The sequence below is a fragment of the Moschus berezovskii genome, chromosome 8, assembly GCF_049115385.1.
Source record: "Moschus berezovskii isolate FMDL1 chromosome 8, NW_MosBer_1.0, whole genome shotgun sequence".
In the NCBI taxonomy this organism is placed as follows: Eukaryota; Metazoa; Chordata; class Mammalia; order Artiodactyla; family Moschidae; genus Moschus; species Moschus berezovskii.
Window position 1 is genome coordinate 105,972,333 of NC_142467.1, and position 22,310 is coordinate 105,994,642.

General features: G+C 51.6%; 1 protein-coding gene across 5 annotated transcripts in view; it reads right to left on the reverse strand.

Annotated features, from left to right (window-relative positions):
* The window catches only part of CPAMD8 (C3 and PZP like alpha-2-macroglobulin domain containing 8), a 101,143-nt gene that overhangs the window by 36,518 nt on the left and 42,315 nt on the right, over nucleotides 1–22,310 (reverse strand). For all 5 annotated transcript variants that reach the window (XR_016038114.1, XM_055430164.2, XM_088839146.1 and 2 more), the window contains 5 exons: nucleotides 22,198–22,260; nucleotides 18,873–19,104; nucleotides 10,272–10,425; nucleotides 9,735–9,865; nucleotides 4,216–4,267 (listed from right to left, as the gene is read on the reverse strand). Coding sequence is in view for 4 of the 5 variants with exons in the window: in XM_055430164.2 (XP_055286139.2) it covers nucleotides 4,216–4,267; nucleotides 9,735–9,865; nucleotides 10,272–10,425; nucleotides 18,873–19,104; nucleotides 22,198–22,260 (632 nt within the window). In the remaining variant the exon portion in view is untranslated. The remainder of the gene's footprint in view (nucleotides 1–4,215; nucleotides 4,268–9,734; nucleotides 9,866–10,271; nucleotides 10,426–18,872; nucleotides 19,105–22,197; nucleotides 22,261–22,310) is intronic.

Sequence of the window (22,310 nt, forward strand, 5' to 3'; positions counted from 1 at the left end):
GAGCAAGCGTCTTTTAATTTCATGGCTGCAATCAGCATCTGCAGTGATTTTGGAGCCCAAAAAAATAAAGTCTGACACTGTTTCCACTGTTTTTCCATCTATTTCCCATGAAGTGATGGGACCAGATGCCATGATCTTAGTTTTCTGAATGTTGAGCTTCAAGCCCTCATTTAGATCTCTCCAATTCTATTTGTGGGGGATCCCTCTTGCTGCACTTCTATCACCACACTCACACCCTTTCTCCCCTCCCCAACAACCACTAATATGACCACCATCTCTAAAATTTTGTTATTTGGAAAATGTTATAAAAAGAATCATTTATGTATTCATTTAGGATTGATTTCTTTTTTTTTTTTTTTACTCAATCCCCTTCATTTTAGTTGCTGCATATTATCAATAGTTTCTTCTTTTTTATCTCTGGTTCACATTCTGACATATGGACAGACCACAATTTGCTTAACCATTCACCCACGGAAGGACATCTAGGCTGTTTTCAGTTTGTGCTTGTGCTTAGTCGCTCAGTCGTATCTGACTGTGTGACCCCGTGGACTGTACGCCACCAGGCTCCTCTGCCCATGGGATTCTTCAGGCAAGAATACTGGAGTGGGTTGCCATGCCCTCCTCCAGGGGATCTTCCCAACCCAGGGATCAAACCCAGATCTCCTGCACTACAGGCGGAATCTTTACCGTCTGAGCCACCAGCTGATATGAACATTTGTATACAGGTTTTTGTATGAATGTAAGTCTTCATTTCTCTGAAGAAATGCCTAAGAGTATAAGTGTCAGACTTTATTTTTTTGGGCTCCAAAATCACTGCAGATGCTGATTGCAGCCATGAAATTAAAAGACGCTTGCTCCTTGGAAGGAAAGTTATGACCAACCTTGATAGTATATTAAAAAGCAGAGACATTACTTTGCCAACCAAGGTCCGTCTAGTCAAGGCAATGGTTTTTCCCGTGGTCATGTATGGATGTGAGAGTTGGACTGTGAAGAAGGCTGATCGCCGAAGAATCGATGCTTTTGAACTGTGGTGTTGGAGAAGACTCTTGAGAGTCCCTTATACTGCAAGGAGATCCAACCAGTCCATTCTAAAGGAGATCAATCCTGGGTGTTCATTGGAGGGACTGATGCTAAAGCTGAAACTGCAATACTTTGGCCACCTCATGCGACGAGTTGACTCACTGGAAAAGACTCTGATGCTGGGAAAGGTTGGGGGTGGGAGGAGAAGGGGACGACAGAGAATGAGATGGCTGGATGCCATCACCGACTCTGTGGACATGAGTTTGAGTGTACTCCGGGAGTTGGTGATGGACAGGGAGGCCTGGCGTGCTGTGATTCATGGGGTCGCGGAGAGTCGGACACGACTGAGGGACTGAACTGAACTGAACTGAACTGAAGTCTTCATTTCTCTGAAGAAATGCCTAAGAGTATAATTGCTAGCGGGTATCATGTATGGATGTGAGAGTTGGACTGTGAAGAAAGCTGATTGCTGAAGAATTGATGCTTTTGAATTGTGGTGTTGGAGAAGACTCTTGAGAGTCCCTTGTACTGCAAGGAGATCCAACCAGTCCATTCTAAAGGAGATCAATCCTGGGTGTTCATTGGAAGGACTGATGCTAAAGATGAAACTGCAGTACTTTGGCTACCTCATGCGACGAGTTGACTCACTGGAAAAGACTCTGATGCTGGGAAAGGTTGGGGGCGGGAGGAGAAGGGGATGACAGAGAATGAGATGGCTGGATGGCATCACCAACTCTGTGGACATGAGTTTGAGTGAACTCCGGGAGTTGGTGATGGACAGGGAGGCCTGGCGTGCTGTGATTCATGGGGTCGCAGAGAGTCAGATACGACTGAGCGACTGAACTGAACTGAACTGAACTGATGCTGACAGCATGTTGTTTTTTAAGTTATCACACTGTTCTAAGAAACCACAGTGGCTGTACCACTTTGCATTCCCACCAGCAATGTATGAAAGATCCAACTTGTCCACATCCTGGCCACTTTTCATGTTGTCACCACTTTTTATTTTACGCATTCGGATAGGTGTGCTCTGATAACTTATTCCGTTTCAATTTGCATTTCTCTAAGGGCTTCCCTGGTGGCTCAGTGGTAAAGAATCCACCTGCCAATGCAGGAGACATGGGTTCGATCCCTGATCCAGGGAGATCCCAAGTGCCGCGGAGCAACTAAGCCTGTGCGTCAGAGAGGGTAACAGGCAGGAAGGCTAGGGGTACCCAAGAGGAGGAAATAGGCTGCAAGTGTCAGCCGTTTTTTCTCTCTCTCTTAAGCGGCAGGAGGAAACAAACTACAAGTGTCAGACTTTTTCCCTTCTCTATACAAAATTAAAAGGAGCTTTCTTTTAAAATTCTGTGTTGCCAGGATAACACCTGGTTCCACCTGAACTTTTCTTATGGAAATGTTTTTCTTAAGTTGTGTTAATGAAACTATGTATCTACCTGAGATTCTGCCTTTCTTCAAGTTGGTTCTGCCTAAGACACATAGAACAGATAATGGCTCAACAAACCAGTATGTTTTACTCATAGAAATGTTCTCTTAAGCTATGTTAATGAAACTGTGTGTGCTTGGAAACCTGCCTGTCTTCAAGATACATGTCAATTGTTTTACGGCCCAGGATGATTCACCTGGTGCCGATGTTATCTCAAAATTCATGCTGTGGGTGAGGGGTCTGGTGCAACTGAGTTTTGAGACATTTCCTTTCTTTAATTAGCAGCTTGCTAATTAAGAAGTATATAACTTCTTTCTGTAAACTAGCAAGGGGGCACTCTTTCTGCCTGCTTCTGATGCCTATGTCAGAAGCTTTCTCAGTCTCTTTTATACTTTAATAAAACTTTATTACACAAAAGCTCTGAGCAGTCAAGCCTCACCACTAGCACTGGATCAAATTCCTCTCCCCCGGAAGGCCAAGGATCCTAGCGTCATTCACGGCTCATAGCAGCAACCTTTCACCACAACTACTGAGCCTGTGCTCTAGAACCCGTGAGCCGCAGTTACTAAAGCTCCCGTATCTAGAGCATGTGCTCCGCAACAGGGGAGGCCACCACCATGAAAAGCCCGCCGCCACAACTAGAGAAAAGCCCGCTTAGCAACGGAGACTCAGCACAGCTAAAAATAAAATGAAAGTCGCTCAGTCGTGTCCGACTCTTTGTAACCCCTTGGACTGTACAGTCCATGGAGTTCTCTAGGCCAGAATACTGGAGTGGGTAGCCTTTCCCTTCTCCAGGGGATCTTCGCAACCCAGGGATTGAACCCAGGTCTCCCGCATTGCAGGTGGATTCTTTACCAGCTGAACCACAAGGAAGTCCCAAAAAATAAAGACATACAATTGTTTACAAAATCATTTGAGCATATATGTGATGTCTTGCTATTTACTGAAAAAAGGGGAGGGGGGATGTGAAAAGGAAGCCTGGGTCCAGAGTGTGATGTGAATGCCTTGGCAACAGGGAGGTGGTACACCTAGGGATTGGACTCCAGGGGATTCCATCTCAGATCCTCTGCTCTGCCTCTTGGCAAAACCAGCCAGATGAGCGTCCAGTGCCAGGCCCAGCCCAAGCTCCAAACTGGAGGGCTCTTTGAGGAGGGGTAGGATGGGGTAGGGTCAGACCTTCCCATAGGCAGCTCAGGCTCATGTTCCTCCCAGCACTGACATGACCCCACCAAGACAGAGGTGTGGAAGTGTCTCTTCTCTCACAATTTCTCTGGCCACTCCACTCCCTGGGCATTCCGTACCCACTTCCAGATCATGGGCAGGCCTAACGTCAATTTCAGGGGATCAGGGTGGGCCCCAGATCTCACACTCCCTGGAACCTGTCTTAATTTCCCCCACCCTCCTCTGCTACCCCTGGTTCTGGGTCACGCTCATTCTCCCAGCTTTCCCACGATGTGACTCTAAGACTGCCCTTCCCCAGACCGTCAGTGCCCCACTCGGGACTCCAAGTTCAGCAGCCCCTTCCCCTGACGGCAATGTCTCTTCTCGTTGGCACCTGCAGTCAACCATCATGACGTGTTTACTTCCTGCCTGGCAGAAGCCCAGTCCTCACTCTGCCCTACATTTGTCCCTAGCTGGGACATTTCAGTGGCTTTGCTGTGGTGTCCCCAGCCCCAAGGCAGGACAGGTCTCCACTCGGCAGCAAGGAAGTTGCAACAATGTAGGTGTAAGGGCCAAAGTCTTTGGAAGGGTGGGCGTGGGGGACTCACCATTGGGACAGAAGAAAGCGCTGTAGGTGTATGACCGGGGGGCTCCTTCAGGCTGAAACAGAGAAACGGGGAGAGCTGAGCACCCGTGGAGGCAGTCACTGCACGGGCTGCTGTCCTACGGCTGCTGACTCGGAGCTGCAGAGTCTGGACCCCACAGGACGATGCCACAGTGCACAGAGATGGACCTGGTCTTCCACCTCCTGTGTCCAGATGGGGAAACTGAGGCTCACTTCCCTCTCCCCAGGCTCTAGTCAAATTTACCAACCATGCCTAGAGTTATCAGACTCCTCACACCCCCACCCCACCCTCCTGACCACTCCTTCCACCCAGATCCCAGCCCGGCTTCTCCCTCTGGGTAAAGAACACAATGACTCAAAGGCTGCCAGGATCCGAGGCCCCATCTGGCCTCTAAGAGCACTGGGAGCGGGGCACCCAGGTCTGCCAAGGACAGGGGTGTCTGTCCCACCATCCAGAGACCGCCTCCTCTGTCTCCTGTCCCTCACGTTCCTGCTTCCTCACGTCCCACCCCTTCCACATCACCCAGTAGGCAGGTGGCTTGTTCTCCTCGAAGGGAACACCCAAGAACCTCCCTCGTGGTCCAGTGGGTGAGAATCCCCCTGCCAATGCAGGAGACACAGGTTCGATCTCTGATCTGGGAAGATTACGCAGGCCGCGGAGCAGCTAAGCCCGTGCACCACAACTCCTGAGCCGGCACTCTGGAGCCCATACACCTTGACAAGAGAAGCTACTGAATCAGAAACCCGACCACTGCAACTAGAGAAAACTCGTGTGCAGCAACAAAGACCCAGCATAGCCAAAAATAAACAATTTTTTAAAAAAGGGGAGCACTCGAAATTTAATGGGATACATCTTGTGGGGCTTCACCTGACCTGTGGGATTCCAACTTTTCCAGGTCTCCTTTAGCAGTGTCAGCAAATTGGTGATCTGGGGCCACTTGAGGTCAGACCTTAAAGGGTTAATCTTTGACCACTGCAGCCAGACAGCCTCCTGGGGTCCCAATTTCTCCCACTGTGATGGTTCACTTTATTTGTCAACTCCAGTCATTTGATCAGATGTTACTTCTGGGCGTGCCTGTGAGCGCATCTCTTGAAGGAGCCAGCATTTTGAATGGGTGGACTGTGATGCAAATGGTCCTCCCCAGTGTCGGTAACACCCCAACACTCCACTGAGGGCCCAAATACAACAAAAGGCGGAAGAGGGATGAATTCTATCTCTGCCAGACAGTTTTTGAGCTGGGGCATCGATCTTCTCTGCCCCTGATGCTCCTGCTTCTGAGGCCTTCAAAACTGCGGACTGTGGATTTCTCAGCCTCCATGACTGTAAGCTTTGCAGGTGGTGCTAGTGGTCAAGAACCCGCCTGCCAATGCACAAGATGGAAGAGAAACAGGTTCGATCCCTGCGTTGGGAAGATCTCCTCGAGAAGGACATGGCAACCCACTCCAGTATTCTACCCCTAATATGAATCCCATGGACAGAGAAGCCTGGTGGGGCTACAGTCCATGGGGTCACAAAGAGTCAGACACAACGGAAGCAACTTAGCACACATGATCGTGTAAGCCAACTGCTTATAATAAATCTCTTTGTAGAGCAAGATTTATGTCCTATTGGCTCTGTTTCTCCAGAGAACCCTAATATACCCACTGCTTGCTGGGTGACCCAGGGCCACTCACTTAACTTCCCTGGGCCTCTGTTTGTTATCACTGGAAGGACTGATGTTGAAGCTGAAACTCCAATACTTTGGCCACCTGATGCAAAGAACTGACTCATTGGAAAAGACCCTGATGCTGGGAAAGATTGAAGGTGGGAGGAGAAGGGGACAAGAGAGGATGAGATGGTTGGATGGCATCACCAACTCTACAAACATAAGTTTAGCAGGCTCCAGGAGTTGGTGATGGACAGGGAAGCCTGGAGTGCTGCAGTCCACGGGGTGGCAAAGAGTCGGACACGACTGAGTGACTGAACTGAACTGAACCGAAGATGGAGGTGATGAAGGCATTGACCTTGATGTGAGGGTTAGGTGTACTTCAGACAGGGCTGGCGTCTTCTCGGTGCTACTGAACAGTCAGTTCTTGCTAGATCTTCTCACTGCCCTCCCTCCACCCCGTCCCCAGTCCTCTGCAGATGCTGCAAAGATGGGCATCATCCATCCAGGGTCTGTACTGATGAGTCCAGGGGGCACCTGTCTGGATCACCCGCTATCAACCCGCCTCACCCACACAAGCCACCACCAGATGTCCCCACTGAGCAACTAGTTGACAAATCTTCAGCAAAACGGCCCATGGTTGGCACCAAGAGGCCAAGCACTCCCTTGTGGATGACACTGCGCTGTCACCAGCTGGACTGTCATCTCACACCCAGCACACCTGACATGGAGTCTGCAGGCTATCTGCTCAGCCACAGGCTCCAAGGTGAGCCCCCAAGGTTCTGCGTGGGCATCAGCAACCCCCTTACCAGTCTATCAGCTCAGTCTCCTGTCGGAAAAGAGGTTGTCACTGGACAGGGCCTGGCCATTGTAAACCCATGATAGCTATACAGTCATAAAAATGATTCATAACTCAGATGTCTACCAATGGGTGAACAGATACAGTGGAACATCACACAACCATGAAAAGGGATGAGGCACCGATGCATGCTACAATATAGGAGTTATACGTGGGGAAAGAGCAGTCAGCGGGGCTAATATGAATATGAGAAACAGTAGATTATAGATAGGGCCTCTCTGGTGGCTCAGCAGTAAAGAATCTGCCTGCAACGCGGGAGACTACCTACAATGTAGGAAGTGTGGGACGATCCTCTCAGGAGGAAGCGGCAGCCCACTCCAGGAGTCCTGCCTGGGAAATCCCAAGGAACAGAGGAGCCTGGCGGGCTACAGCCTGTGGGGCTGCAAGAGTCAGACACAACTACCACCTCAAAATAGAAATGTCATGCTGAGTGAAAGAAGCCAGAAAGGAAAGCCCACAGAGTGTATGGTTCAATTTACACTCAATGTTCAGAACAAGCAGATCCAGAGACAGCCTCTGAACCCTTCCTTTGGCGCTGAGCATGGCCCCTGACCATCCAGGGTCTCCTGGACACACCCCCACTCCAGCATGGCCTTTGGAATAGCCAGTGGGGCTGCTCCTGGCCACTCAGCCCTATCTCCTCTTCCAGCTTAACTCAGAGGGGACTCTGGTGCCAGCCTCTTGCCTTCACGCTGCCCTGGCTTTTAGCTGATCCTGGGTTCCAATCTCCTTTGCCTCTGTGCTCCAGCAAGCTCCCAGTCAGGTTCCAAAACAAGGTCCCTGTGAAATGTCGCTTTATTTATCTCTGGCAGGACTTTTCTGCAACCTTATAGCACATAACAGTGCTTCATTCTTGCCTGTTCTAGGGGTTTGTCTATTCTGCATATTTCATATACATGGGATCATTCACTATGCAGTCTTTGGTGTCCGGCTTCTTTCACTCGGCATAATGTTTTCAAGGTTCGTCTACACTGGAGCACAAATCGGTGCTTCATTCCTTTTCATGACCGAGTAACATTCCATGATATTGGGAAACTGTACCCCCATGCACTATGTTTATTCGTTCATCAGCTGATGGACATTTCCTAAAATGGAAAAAGCATCGCTGGCTTGTGTCCAGGATCCCCCAGTTGACCATTATAAATGCCTGGATGACAGCAGCTCCCATTTCTGTAGCACTCAGACCAGGAACTCAAGAGATGCCTTCCTCACACACTCTCATTTAACTGCCCAGTAGTTCCCATTTGAACTCAAGGCTGTCACTCCAGAGCCCAACTCTGGCCAAGAGGGCAGACCCCTTTTCACTCCTATGATGCCCACGAGGCTCTCCTCATGGCTCTGAATAAATAATGTCGGCCTTCTTTTTGAGTCTGTGAACTCCACAGAGACATGGTGGGGTGATCGAAGGCTCTCCAGCAAAAGTTCGAAAGGTCATAATCCCCTGAGCCAGCTGGGTGGCCGGGCGGGATGGCAGTGGCCCCTCTTCCATTTGACACAGCACTCATGACGGTGCAGCCATCACTTCCTCCCTACCAAGTGCCTCTCAGGAATGGCCTTTCTGTTGTATTCGGCCTCCAACCTGGTAGGTGGCATGTGACGTCTGGTCAGGGTCCATCGTGTAACAAAGCGAGTGAACTGTGCACCCAGGGTTCCACGGTGGGACAAGATGGGGGAAGCCACGCACCCAGCACTTCCTGTTTCATCAGTCTATTTCTCTAATTCATGCTTCAGCCTTTGCATTGACATTTCAGGTCTTCTGATGCCTACATCATACCTCCCGTCTCCTAGAGCTGAGTGTACATAGCTGGACCAGTGGACGCTACAGACATTGGGTACAGCTGAGCAGAGCAAGTGGGAGGAACAGAAGAACTCTTCTCTGTGCATCTTGGAAACTTCTCTTGCAGAGGAAAGAGACAAGAGCCCCAGGCCTCCAGGTCGGGCTGGCTGCTCTGGGGGCGGCTCGCTGCCTCCTCGGATGGAGGGAGGGCAGGCTGTGGCTCAGGAGTGTGCACAGGGCTTTGCAGCGGGTCACTAGGGATTTCTGCATTTCCTGTCGAGGCCATCCCACTCCTGCTGGCTCATGGAGATCGTATGCCTCATCCGATGACACACGGGTCCCTGAGGACTCCATCACGTCATGTCAACAAAGCTGCAGCAATGACCCATCCGCCTCCGGGAGTTCCGCCCAGCTCGCACGTGACTACTGGTGCTGATGGAAACCATTTGTGCACAGCTCCACCAGGCCGGCAGGGGAGGGAGGGCAGCTGTTTGCAGCTGGGCCACTGGGGAGGGGCAAAACTCCGGGCTTCAGCCCTTCAGCGGGGCTCCCGCGTGCTCTCCAAGCAGCAATAAACAGGACTCTGACCAGAGCTCTGGGCTCTAATGCATCTGAGCAGCCCCATAAAAGATGGGGCATCATTGTTCACACAAGCCCAGCATTGTGAGATGAGATGCCATGTGCATTCTCCAACCTCCCCCACGCTGTGGGGTGAGTGTGAGCACCGAAAGTTACAGAGCAGACTGGGAACCACAAGACACTCGATGAGCCCCAAGGACAAGTGGCAAATCCCAGCTGAGAGTGGAGGCGAGGCGGTGGGGGTGGTGGCGGTCTGGGCGCCTTGTCTGGAGGGTCTGTGTCCTTCCCGCAAGGGCATTCCAAGGACAGCCCTCCAAATGCCGGGTGACAGTCTCTACAATTGTCTATGATGAACGGGCAGCCAGGAGAGAAAGGCACGCCACCCTCCATGGCAATCGACCCCAGGGGCCAGGAGGACACTTCCCTGCAGCCTTTGAAAACCCCACATCACTGCACCAAAGCCTGTTCTGCCGCTTGGAGAGGGGATGGCTGCCACGGTCCTTCAGCCCCAGGCCCCAGAGCATGACTGGTGGGGGCTGCCCTGGCCCTGGCTCGGGGAAGGCCCACACCCCCCAGCCCCCACCTCACTGGGGAGGCAATCAGGCCCTGGTCAAGTGCTTCCAGCAAGGACATGGGCTTACCTCGACCATCACACTGCGCCGGACGTGGTCCCTTCCGATGGGGACCCTTCTGTCAGCATAACTCTCCTCTGGGGGTCTGGCTGCCTTCCCATCCCGGCAGCAGCTCGTCTCTCGGTAAGCCAGAGCTTTGGCTGCGGAGATTTGAGTACTTGGAGCTGGTTCTCAAAACGGGGCCCCACCCGGCGCTCCCCCATCCCGCACTCTTCTCCCAGGCTTCCCAGGTACGTGTGCACGCGTACGTGTGCGCATGATGCATGTTGCATGTGTGAGTGCATAGACATGCATGTGTGCACATGTGTGCAAGCATACAGGCAAGTGCATGCTACGTTGGTGGGGCACTTTAAGAGTCTGGCTTCCCCCAGATGTGGCCCCCTACCTCTGGATCACACTGGACTGATCCAGACTCCCCCAGTAGCTCTCTTGTCCCTCGACCTCACGTTCTGCCCTACTGACCCTTCCCCCCATGCCTGGATTCAGTGCCTGGACCCCTTGGTGTCCTGGAGAGGGGCAATGCCCCAATAAGCACATGAACCTCACCTGTGATGTTGCTGAGACCCAGGTCGCCGAAGGACAGAACCACCCACGTGGGCTCCGTCTCCCCGGAGGCCACACACGTCTTCTTGGTCAGATGGCGCTTGCCAGGATGTCCAACAAACTGGATGCCCTTGGGAACTGAGATCTTCATGTAGACCTGGAGAGGGTGGCAAGCATCCATGGTACCCAGAATCCGCACACCCTCCCAGCACGCCTCACTGCCCACTACACTCCATCCACCCTGGAAGACTTCTCCCCAAACCACGCTCTCCATGAGAAACCCCCTTTGCATTTCTCATAAGAACCAACTACTTGGGCTTCCCTGGTGGTCCAGTGGTTAAGAATCTGCATGGCAATGCAAGGGACACCAGCTCGATTCCTGGTCTGGGAAGATCCCACATGACGCGGAGCAATTAAGCCCGCGTGCTGCAATCACTGGGCTCACCTGCAGAAACTCACTTGAAGCCCTTGTGCTCAAGAGCCTGTGCTCTGCAGTGAGAGGCCACTGCCATGAGAAACCCACATCCCGCAACTAGGGAGCAGCCCCTGCTCTCCCCACCTAGAGAAAGTCCACATGCAGCAGTGAAGACCCAGCACAACCAGAAATAAGTAAATGTTAAAAAAAAAAAACCCGACTCCTCAACATGGTCCTGCTGGGAGCCCCCTGCTTCCCTCAATCCCCCACACCCTCACTGGTCCAGCTCCCCTTGAAGACCAAGGTCAATTCAAGGGCTGCTTATCTAGCTCCAACCTTCCCCAGCCAAGGGATTAGAGAGGCCACTCCACACGCAGGCCTCACAAAGCACTTCCGCTGACCCCCTCTCCAACCGTGGAGCTCCACTACATCATAACAGAGCTTGGTGTACACACGTGCGTGCGTGTGCGTGTGTGCCATGCATGCCTGCATCTCTGTGTGCACATCTACATGTGCAGTAGGCATGGCACTGCCAGACATGTGAGTGCACTCGTGTGAAGGCAGGTGTCTCTGCATATGTGTGCAAGCATAACTATCTACATGCGTGTGTGCATACCACACATCTATGTGCATGTGTGTACATGTGTTTATGCCCCGTGATCTACAACACGCTCTTTGCTCCACATCTACCTGTCCAACCAGCAGATGCACAGCGCCGAGTGCATTCAGGCGCCCTCCTGGGAATTCAAGAGACAGATCTGAGCAAGACACACAAGTGACGCCTGAGCCTCAGCACACCTAAGTCACACACACAGTCCAACGCGTACAAGGAAGGTTTACAGCAGCAAGCGTGATAAGAGTGCTTGAATACTGCCTACGGGCAGGCCCAACTGGACCTGAGTGAGGATGGCTGGTCCATTCGGGGGCTCCCCCATCCCCCTCAAGACACCATTCTTCCAGAAAGTTCTTCCAGGGAGGAAAGAAGAAATTCAAGCATCAAGTATTGATGTGATCCATTTTCTGGGTCCTGGGAGGAACCAACTGTCCAGGCTGAGGGGTGGGATAGACCTGTTTTCCTGGAACCTCCAGACCAGCACATGGGAAGTGTGTGTGTTAGTTGCTCAGCCGTGTCCGACTCTTTGTGACCCCATGGACTGTAACCCACCAGGGTCCTCTGTCCATGGGGCTCTCCTGTTCCTAAAATTGAACACGTGGACACACCTGTTGCCCAGCAAGGATGCCTTCTTCCAGTCAACAGGCCAGCCACCAGGGCATGATCAGAGCTGAAATGGGTACATGGGGGCCTGCCTGCAGTCCAGGAGGGAGCTTCCCTCAGGGGCCACCCTGTGATTAGGAACCAGCCTACACTTATTCCAGCTTTTGGAAACTGGAATCCTATTCCTCCTAGCCATGTGTGCTCAGTCACTCAGTCGTGTCAACTCTCTATCTTTGAGACCCCATGGACTTAGTCCACCAGGCTCCTCTGTCCATGGGATTCTCCAGGCAAGAGTACTGGAGTGAGTTGCCATGTCCTTCTTCCCGATCCAGGGATTGAACTGCATCTCCTGCATCTCATCTCCTGCATTAGCAGGCAGATTCTTTACCACTGAGAAGTGGGAAGCCCCCTCCCAATGATAAACCACATAAAAAGGATGAATGAAGGCTTCCCTGGTGGCCCAGTGGTTAAGAATCTGCCTTGCAATGCAAAGGACACCAGGTCCATCCCTGGCCCAGGAAGATCCCACATGCTGCTGGGCATTTAGCCTCTGTACCACAACTGCTAAGCCCACCCACCTAGAGCCTACACTTTGCAACAGGAGTGGCCGCCACAGGGAGAAGCCTGCACACTGCAGTTAGAGAGTAGCTCCCACTGGCCGTAACAAGAGAAAGCCTGCACACAACAATGAAGATGCAGCACAGCCAAAAACAAACAGACAGACAGAGATGAATGATAAAGGTCTGGGTCTTGGGGCCTTGCTCCCAGCTCACTGCCCTGAGCCCTGAGCCTGTCTTCCTTGGCCCCTCTGGGCCACCCATGGCCACTGCCGTGGTTGCTGCTGTAGTGGTTCTCACTCAGACTAATGCACAAGCCTCCTCCTTCTTTCCCGCTTTCCCAACCAGAGCCTAAAATCCAGCCGGACTGTGTCACAGGCAATTCTTGGGACAGGCCAACCTGCCTTCTGCCCCTGTCACTTGTGTATGCTGTTCCCTCTTCCAGGAATGCCCTTCCAGGCCCAGTGCCCAGCTTAAACATTGCCCAAAGGCTTCTCTGCGTTCAGAGAAGCCAACCCTTCTCAGGGTTTTCTTGGTTCCCTGTAGGCATATAATTTTTTTTTTTTGGTAGTTTCTGGACCAGGGATCAAACCTGCGCCCCCTGCAGTGGAAGCATAGAGTCCTAACTACTGGACCACTGGGGAATTCCCGACGCCCTTGGCCACCTCATGCGAAGAGTTGACTTGCTGGAAGAGACTCTGATGCTGGGAAAGGTTGGGGGCGGGAGGAGAAGGGGACGACAGAGAGTGAGATGGCTGGATGGCATCACCGACTCGATGGACATGAGTTTGGGTGAACTCCGGGAGTTGGTGATGGACAGGGAGGCCCGGCGTGCTGTGATTCATGGGGTTGCAAGGAGTTGGACACGACTGAGCGACTGAACTGAACTGAACTGAACTGAATGCTAACACAGATCTGCCCTTCAGTCCCTGGGGGACCTTGAACATATTGCTTCTCTGAGCTTCCCATACGGAAATGATACCAGTAGGGACAAAGTAAGTGGTTAAATAGTTAATCCCACTAGGGGACTATAAGCAGAAAAAATACGGGAGACCCAGTAAGTTAATGATTACTCGAGAAAGTAGGGTTGCTTAACCACAAAACCAAGCAGACTTGCTTAGCAGCAAAACCAGGCAACAGAAGCACAAGGCACGCACCCAAACAATAAAACAATGGTGGCGTGAGACCCACATCCTGCCCAGTGAGCTCACTAAGTCAGGACATGCTCTCTGCACACATTAAAAAAAACAACAATCTGTGGACCCAGCTTGACCATGTAGGGACAAGAAAACTCCCCTGCTCAACCTGAAGGGGGAGCTGATGATGGAAGCATGACGTTTACTATAGGGTGACAAAGACTTCTTCGCCCCTCCCCACTTTTCCTTTGATTATAAAACTGCAGCCCAGGAAGTCCGGGGGGCATGGCCCTCTCTTGTCTGCCTGCTTGTAAGCCTCACAGGCGTCCTATTCTAATAAATCACTTCATATCTATCACTCCACCTCTCACTGAATCCTTTCTGCACTGAGACATAAAGGGCTATGCTACTGGAGCTCCTCAGAGGCCCCAGCATGACATCAGACCATTTCAGTTCCGTCACAGTTCCTTCCTTCTCAGCCCATCTGTGCACTGGATAATAATACAGGTAAAACCATCCGCCCAGCACCAGACACAGAGATGTATGCCCAAGAAACCCGATTCAGCAGCGTCAGAAGTCTAGGTTGAGCTCAGGCAGACTTCATGTCCTGGGCATTCGGGTCTTCAGATTCCTGCACATAGCCCGGCCAACCTCGGGGACCTGGGTGATTGCTTTTGAGTGAATGAATTAGAATCACTAACATTTTACACCTGGGAATTCCTTTCTGGTAGCCTCTGGGTGTTCCATTTCTATTCTAGACCTGTGCTGACCATTTTTTTCCTACTTGGGATTTTCTTTCCATTAAAGATCCAAGAGAGGAGAAATTTCTATGTGACAGTACATGATGTGTGGTTGTTCCATAGAGTCAAACAAGCATCAGAAAGCCAAATGCAAATACCAGACTCAAAACTGGGCCGGGCCAGGCAGAGTGCATGGGAGGGGCCCTTAACTGGCCTCGAGGCAATTATAAGGCATTCCAAGCAGTATGTTCTGGGTTGATTTCACTATTGAGTGGAGGAATAGCATTTACAAAGGAAAAAAGGAGTAAAGGATTTCATGTAAGTTTAAGGTCACCCTTTGAGCCAAGAATCAGAGACTCGGAACAATGCTGTCCCCACTCTGGACCAGGCTCAGAAATGGCTCTGGCACAGCATCTATGATCAGATTCACAAAGGAGCCTGAAACCTGCTCCCTTCCCCCTGCCCCAGAGCAGCCTGTGCGGGCAGTGGGGGTGAGGGGCGGGCAAGTGGATGTCTCACACCCAGATAAGGAAACAGAGACAAAGCAGCCTAGTGAATGGAACACCAGGCTGAAGTCCAGACGGTCTTCTGGAGACAGTGAGGCAAGGATGTGCTGAAGCTGTAGCTGAGGTATAGGAGTTCTGCCAGCCTCCCACTCAGGACTTCCATCCCCAGCAGCCTTGACACCTTTCAGGTGGCAAATTCCAATCACTCCAGAAAGCCTTGTTTTTCAGGAAAAGTGGGTAGTGGTTGGATAAGATCTCTTGGTTTCTGGTGACCTTGGCCTGGGGCTGCAACTCACATCTCTACCCTTGGTGGGGAATGTGCCTGCAGCCTTGGGAGGCCCCATTCACATGGGTAGGGCCAGGATGAGGTCAGCTGCCTCCCTAGGCTAGCTAGGGTGAGGCTGAGACCTGCAGCCCCACCTCCATGCTGACCTGCAGAGAGGAGGCTTGCTCCCAGCTGGACCCCAGGCCCTGCCCCCAGCTCACTCGTCCAACTGTAGCCTCGGTTCCCAATCCCCTCCCTGAGGGCTGCCCCTACCCTGGGAGCCCACTTCCCCTCTCTTCCCCCCACTCACCAGCCGATGCCAGGCTGAGACAGTACACAAAGGATTACAGAGGCAGAGGGGAGCCCCTGCCCTCTTGCAGCCACACTGAGGTTCAGCCCCCAAACGCTCCCTCCCCATCCCGCCCCCACCTGATCCTGGTCCTCAAGACTCCCTCCACATTGTCTGCCATCCCTCCTCATCATCAGGGTCTGAAATCACCAAGCCCACCTCCTTGGGGTAGCTGTTATGGGTTGAATTGTGTCCCTCCAGTTGGTATATTGAAGTCTAGGCACATCCCTGGTGGTCCGGTGGTTAAGACTCTGCTCCCAATGCAGGGGGCCTGGGTTCAACCCCTGATCAGGAAACTAGATTTCCACATGCCACAACTAAGAGCTCACACGCTGCACTAAGAGATGCTGCATGCCAAAACTGAAGAATCCACATGTGTGTGTGCACTCAGTCATGTCTGACTCTTTGCAACCCCGTGGACTGTAGCCCTCCAGGCTCCCCTGTCCATGGGATTCTTCAGGCAAGAATTCTGGAGTGGGTTGATATTTCCTCCTCCAGCGGATTCTCCCAACCCAGGGATAGAACCCGAGTCTCTGATATCTCCTGCATTGGCAGGCAGATTCTTTATCACCGAGCCACCAGGGAAGCCCAAAGAACCCACATGCCACAAGAGAAAGACCCTTCATGTTGCAGCTAAGACCTGGCACTGCCAAATAAGTAAATTTAAATTTTCTTTTTAAAAAGTATGTTGAAGTACTAACCTTGGTACCTGTAAATGTGACCTCATTAGGAACTACGGTCTCAGCAGATGTCATCAAGTTCCAAGGAGGTCACTGCATCAAGCCTGCAGTGCGGGAGACCGAGGTTCGATCCCTGGATCGGGAAGATCCCCCGGAGAAGGGAATGGCAACCCACTCCAGTATTGTTGCCTGAAGAATTCCACGGGCAGAGGAGCCTGGCAGGCTACAGTCCAGGGGGCTGAAGAGAGTCGGATACAACTGGGCAACCAACACTTTCACTTTTTCTAATCCAGCAAGACAGGGGCTCTTCTAAGAGGGAATTTGGACACAGAGTCTGTGCAGAGAAGGAAGGTGACGTAAAGATACACAGCGAGAAGAAGGCCATGGGAAGACTGAGGCAGAGACTGGAACAAGGCCAGCACAAGCTAAGAGAACGCCGAGGACTGTGGGCAACTCCCAGAAGCCAGGAGAGAGCTCAGGGACAGACCATCCCTCAGAGCCTTGACGTTGAACTCCAGCCTCCAGAACTGTGAGAGAATACATTCCCATTGTTTTAAGCCGCCCAGTTTCTCCTACTTTGTTACAGCGGCCACAAGAAACTGATGCAGTACCCTTTCCACCTCCTCTGAGAAGGAGTCAACTTCCCCACCACTGTACACACCCTGCAGGCCCTGGGACCCCAAGAGTTGGAATAGCACCAACAAGGTCCGTGCGACACCCACAGTCACCATTCTCAGCAGCTATACGGCAACCCACTCCAGTGTTCTTGCCTGGAGAATCCCAGGGACGGGGGAGCCTGGTGGGCTGCCGTCTATCGGGTCGCACAGAGTCAGACACGACTGAAGTGACTTGGCGGCGGCGGCAGCAGCAGCTATATGGACTGACCCATTTACCCCTCTAACCACCCTCAAGACTCCTGTCTGCTTGAAGTCTGTAGAAACCGACACACCAACAGGTGGAATAACGTGGACAAGGTCATTCAGTTTTTTTCAGTAGAAACTGAGATTCAGGGTGCATGCTCTGGGGGCCACCAGGATTCCTCACTTCTGTGCTGGGGTCAGCACGTGTGTGCATGCTTCAGTCAAGTCTGACTCTCTGTGACCCCATGGACTGCAGCCTACAGGCTCCTCTGTCCGTGGGGATTCTCCAGGCAAGAATACTGGGGCGGGCTGCCATGCCCTCCTCCAGGGATCTTCCCAACCCAGGGATTGAGCCCATGTCTGTTATGTCTCCTGAAGTGGCAGATGGGTTTGTTACCACTGGCCCCACCTGGGAAGCCCACAACCCGAACTAAATCCAATCCATCACCTGTTTCTGTAAGGCCAGGGAGCTAATGGTTTTTACCTTTTTTTTTTTTTTACTTTTTTTAATGATTGGGATGAAGAAGGGAAACTTAAAAAAAAAAGAATGGTGGTGCAGTGTTTAAGAATCCACCTGAGTTTCCAGGTGGTACTAGTTGGAAAGAATCCTCCTGCCAATGCAGGAGATGCCAGAGACATAGGTTTAATCCCTGGGTGGGGAAGATCCCCTGGAGTAGGAAATGGCAACCCACTCCAGTATTCTTGCCTGGGAAATTCCATGGACAGAGGAGCCTGGTGGGCTATAGTCCATGGGGTCACAGAGTCAGCCATAAGTGAGCACACATACACACAAGCATGTTGCAATGCAGGGGACGTGGGTTCGACCCCTGGTCAGGGACCTAAGATCCCATATGCTGAGAAGCAGCCTAGCACACAACTACAGAGTCCATTCGCTGCAATAAAAGATCCCACACAATGCAATGAAGACCCTGCATATGGCAACTAAGACCCAACACAGCCAAATGAAGAAATTTTTAAAAATTACATTCTGTGATGCATGAAAGTTAAATGAAACTCAAAAATTTGAGTATCCAGAAATAAAGATTTATGGGAACACGGCCAGGCCCATTCATGGGCGTGTTATCTGTGACTGCCTTCCTGCACAATAGCCAAGTTGAGCAACTGCAACAGGGACCCTCTGACTGGAAAAGATTGAAATATTTACTATCTAGCCCTCTACAGCGGAGAAGGCAATGGCAAGCCACTCCAGTACTCTTGCCTAGAAAATCCCATGGACGGAGGAGCCTGGTAGGCTGCAGCCCATGGGGTCGCTACGAGTCAGACATGACTGAGCGACTTCACTTTCACTTTTCACTTTCACACATTGGAGAAGGAAATGGCAACCCACTCCAGTGTTCTTGCCTGGAGAATCCCAGGGACGGGGGAGCCTGATGGGCTGCCGTCTATGGGGTCACACAGAGTCGGACACGACTGAAGTGACTTAGCAGCAGCAGTAGCAGTAGCCCTCTACAGAGAAGGTTTGCTGACCCATGACTCTGTGTCATTGCATATGACACTCATCCCCCCAAAGCCCTGAGGGGCCCGGAGTCAAGGACAGTGGCTCCATCTCATCTCTCAACCTCCAACCCCACCATGCACTCCCACCCACAACCTGCCCAAGCTTAGACGGCGGGTGAAGCAGGACCTGATCCATCCAGCCCCTGCTTCGCTAATATCACAGATGCTAACCCCATAGCCCTCCGAGATGACTCCACCTCCCCCTGCCTATCCAACATCTCAGGTACTGTGCCCCTCAAACCCATCCCCTTAAAAAGGACCACAGCTCTCCCTGCCTCCTGACATCAGGGATAGCGCCCCCTTCCCGCCTCCCCCGCCAACTGGCAGCAGGAAAGGCTGTATATGGAGGGTGGCTTTGGTACCTCAGCACAGGTGTCCATGTAGTTGTAGATGCTGAGTGGGATCTTGGCCTGTTCCCCACGGACCACGAAGGGAGGCAGCGTGAAGTCTATGAAGAAAGGCTTGAAGGTCTTCAGCAGAGTGGGCTCAGCAATGCCCAGGCCCCTCCCGGGGGACAGACCCACCGCCTCGCCCACCCAGCTGGTGATGGAGTCAGGGACCTGCACGCTGAGGGTCTCCTCGCCAGACGGATCACTGTGGAAAGAAGGGCAACCATGAGCTGTTATCCGGGGCTGTGCTGCAGCAGCCCAGTGGGAACTGAGGAGTCCAGCAACATGGCCTTGGGTTTCAGGGAGACGTCTGGCTGTTCCTCTCTCCTCTACCTGCACTCTCCATCCCCTTCCCAGAAGCTTGACCCAGGTGGCCTCACTGGGTGATGGGACACTGCCCTGCAGGATCTGGGCATCTATCCTTGCCTCTGTGGGGGTCACAGGTGTCACCATGGCAACAATTCAAGCTCAGCGTCTTCCATTTGGAAGAACTTTCATCAGCTCCGGATGGTCTTAGCCAACAGTTCTGTGCATGCCGAGTGCCAGCCAGCAGCCCACCCATGTACCCACCCTGCGGAACATCCACACTTCCTGGCCTGGCTTCCTTGTCCCATACTCTCCTGTGGAGTCCTGCTCCCTGTTTGTGTGATTTTTCAAGCCTGCCGAGACCACTGCAAAAGCTGCACCTGGGACTAAGGAGAGTGAATCAGTGATCAAAATCTCCCCAAAAAGGGAAGCACTGGATGTGATGGCTTCACTGGTAAATTCTCTACAACATTATAAGAACTCTCGTGCACTGCTGGTGGGAATGTCAAATGGTGCAACCATGTGGAAACCCATATGGTGATTTCTCAAAATATTAAATACATAATTACCATAAGATCCAGCAACTCCACTTCTGGGTATATACCCCAAGGAACTGAAAACAGGGTCTCGAAGTAATATTTGCACACCAATATTCAAAGCAGGATTATTCATAATAACCAAAAGGTGGAAGCAGCCTAAGTGTTAACCAAAGGCTGAATGGATGCACAAAGTGTGGTCCACCCAGCAACTTCCCTGATGGTCCCGCGGTCAAGATTCTGGGCTTCCACTGTGGGGAGCCCAGGTCCCACACCCAGCTGGGGAACTAAGATCCCACAAGGTGCACAGTGAGACCATAAAAAAATTTTTTTTTTTTTTAACAGGGTCCATCCATACAGTGGAATGTCATTCAGCCTTAAGAAGAAAGGAAAGTTTGACGCATGCCACAGTGTGGAGGCACTTTGAGAACGTCACGCTAAGTGAAATGAACCAGACGCAAAAGGACCAACACACGATTCCACGTCTATGAGGTCCGAGCAGGAAGATTCACAGGGACAAAAAGAAGAGAGGATGCCAGGGCCTGGACGGAGGGAGGGATGGGAGTTATGTTTAATGGGCACATAGTTTCAGTGTGCAAGATGAGAAGCGTTTGGGGGGTGGTGCTGGTAACGGTAACAATGACTTTAATGCTCTTAACGCCACTGAGCCATACCCCTGAAAACAGTTAAGATGGTAAATCTTATGTTAATGTTATTTTACAAATTTTAAAAATTAGAAAAAAAAAAAAAAAAGAGCTAACCAATCCTTGCCTGGGCCCAGCAAGAACCTCCTCCTCAGTCTCAGATCCACACTCCCCGACTCAGCCTTGCTCAAGCCAACAGAGGGAGAGAGAACGCCTCAAATGCCAAATGCCTCCCAGCAACGCTCTGGGGCCCTCCACACCTACCATCACAGCCCACTCGGCCTTCACACTCCCTGCCTCCTCCTCTTAGCCCCTTCTGCCTCTCTGATGCCCCAACTCTTGCCCACATGGGTCCCACCTCCTGGACGCCTTTACTCCTTTCTTGTTTATCCTGTGGGATTCAGCTTGGGCTCCACCTGCCCTGCAAGTCTCTCCAGCTTCCCTGAAGGGTCCCTCCACATTCTCCCAAGCCCCGGTCCCAGCTCTCCATGAGAACACTGGCCCTACTGAAACATGAAGGCTTTAAGGGCATAAAACAGAAATTCTATGAGGGAGGGGACTCAATCTGTTTTCTTCAAGGTGCCATTCTTGGCACCAAAACACTACTCAGTGCCTGACACATCACCCTGCACACAGAAAGTAGATACATTTCTACTTTCTGTACATCTCTGATGATGGACAGACAGCACATCTTAAATATGGACTCCCGTTACAAAATGCAATAATCAGCAACCTGGGCTTCCCTGGTGGTCCAATGGGTAAGAATCCGCCTGCCAATTTCAGGGAACATAGGTTTGAGCCCTACTTGGGGTAGATCCCTAGTTCGGGAAGATCCCACATGCCATGGGGCAACTAAGCTCATGTACCACAACTACTGAGTCCGAGCACCTGGAGCCGGCATTGTGCAACAAGAGAAGCTGTCGCAACGAGAAGCTTGCACTGCGACTAGAGAGTAACCCTCTCGCAGCAGCAAAGACCCAGCCAAAAATAAAAATAAATAACAATAATAAAAACTTAAAAAAAAAAATCAGCATCTGTTCTGACCAGCAGGGAAGATTGCCCATAATGGGGACACACACATCAGTGAGGGCAGCCCGAGAAACGCCCGAGTGTGTGCTTGGTTCTGTGCTAAGCATGTGCCATGGCATTGCATGCTGAGAAAGGGACCCCAGCTCAGCAGTAGGTCCACCCACTGGACCCCCCACTGGACCCCGGGGTCTGAACTTTCATGCCTAACTGGTTTCCCAGGGCAGGTCACCACTACCTTCTGACACTAAGCATTGAAAGAAAATGCTTAGTGTCATTGGTGTTCTGACACTAAACACTGAAAGAAAAAAGCCAATTGCAACTGGCAAGAATTTGGCACAGCGCTGCTGCTTCAAGGGAAATGAAAAGAGAAAACAATGTAGAAAGGAAATGTGCTGAGAAAAGCAGCCTGTTTGGCGGGCAGGAGCCCAAGTCCCCTGAGGAGTGAGGAGGGGGGTAGGTGGGTGGAACTGAGTTCATGTTTCAGGGAACTGTAATCATTTTAATGAGCTCGTTATATAAACACAGTGGATAGAGTTACCCCAAGAGGGAGTTGTAAGAGGCACGAAGCCCTCGCATTTCATATTTCATGGGCAGATGTCTGAGGCTGCACTGGGATTTGGGGCTGACTTCATAGCTTTGCGTTTTATGTGTTAGAAAAGGATGCCCAATGGCTTACTCAGATGTTGGTGTCCGATCTCCAGGCAAACCCACTGGGAACAATCTTTCATGAGTACCTTTGAGTCAGCCCACAAAGGCGGTGAAGGAAAAGAAATCTTACTGTACCTGATGTTGAGACAGTGCCAAACCCATGTTTCAGGGAAGAACGTCCTTTTCCTCTTCTCCGCTCTACGAAAAATTTTTTAAAAAGAAATGATTAAAGTTCCATAACTTTAATT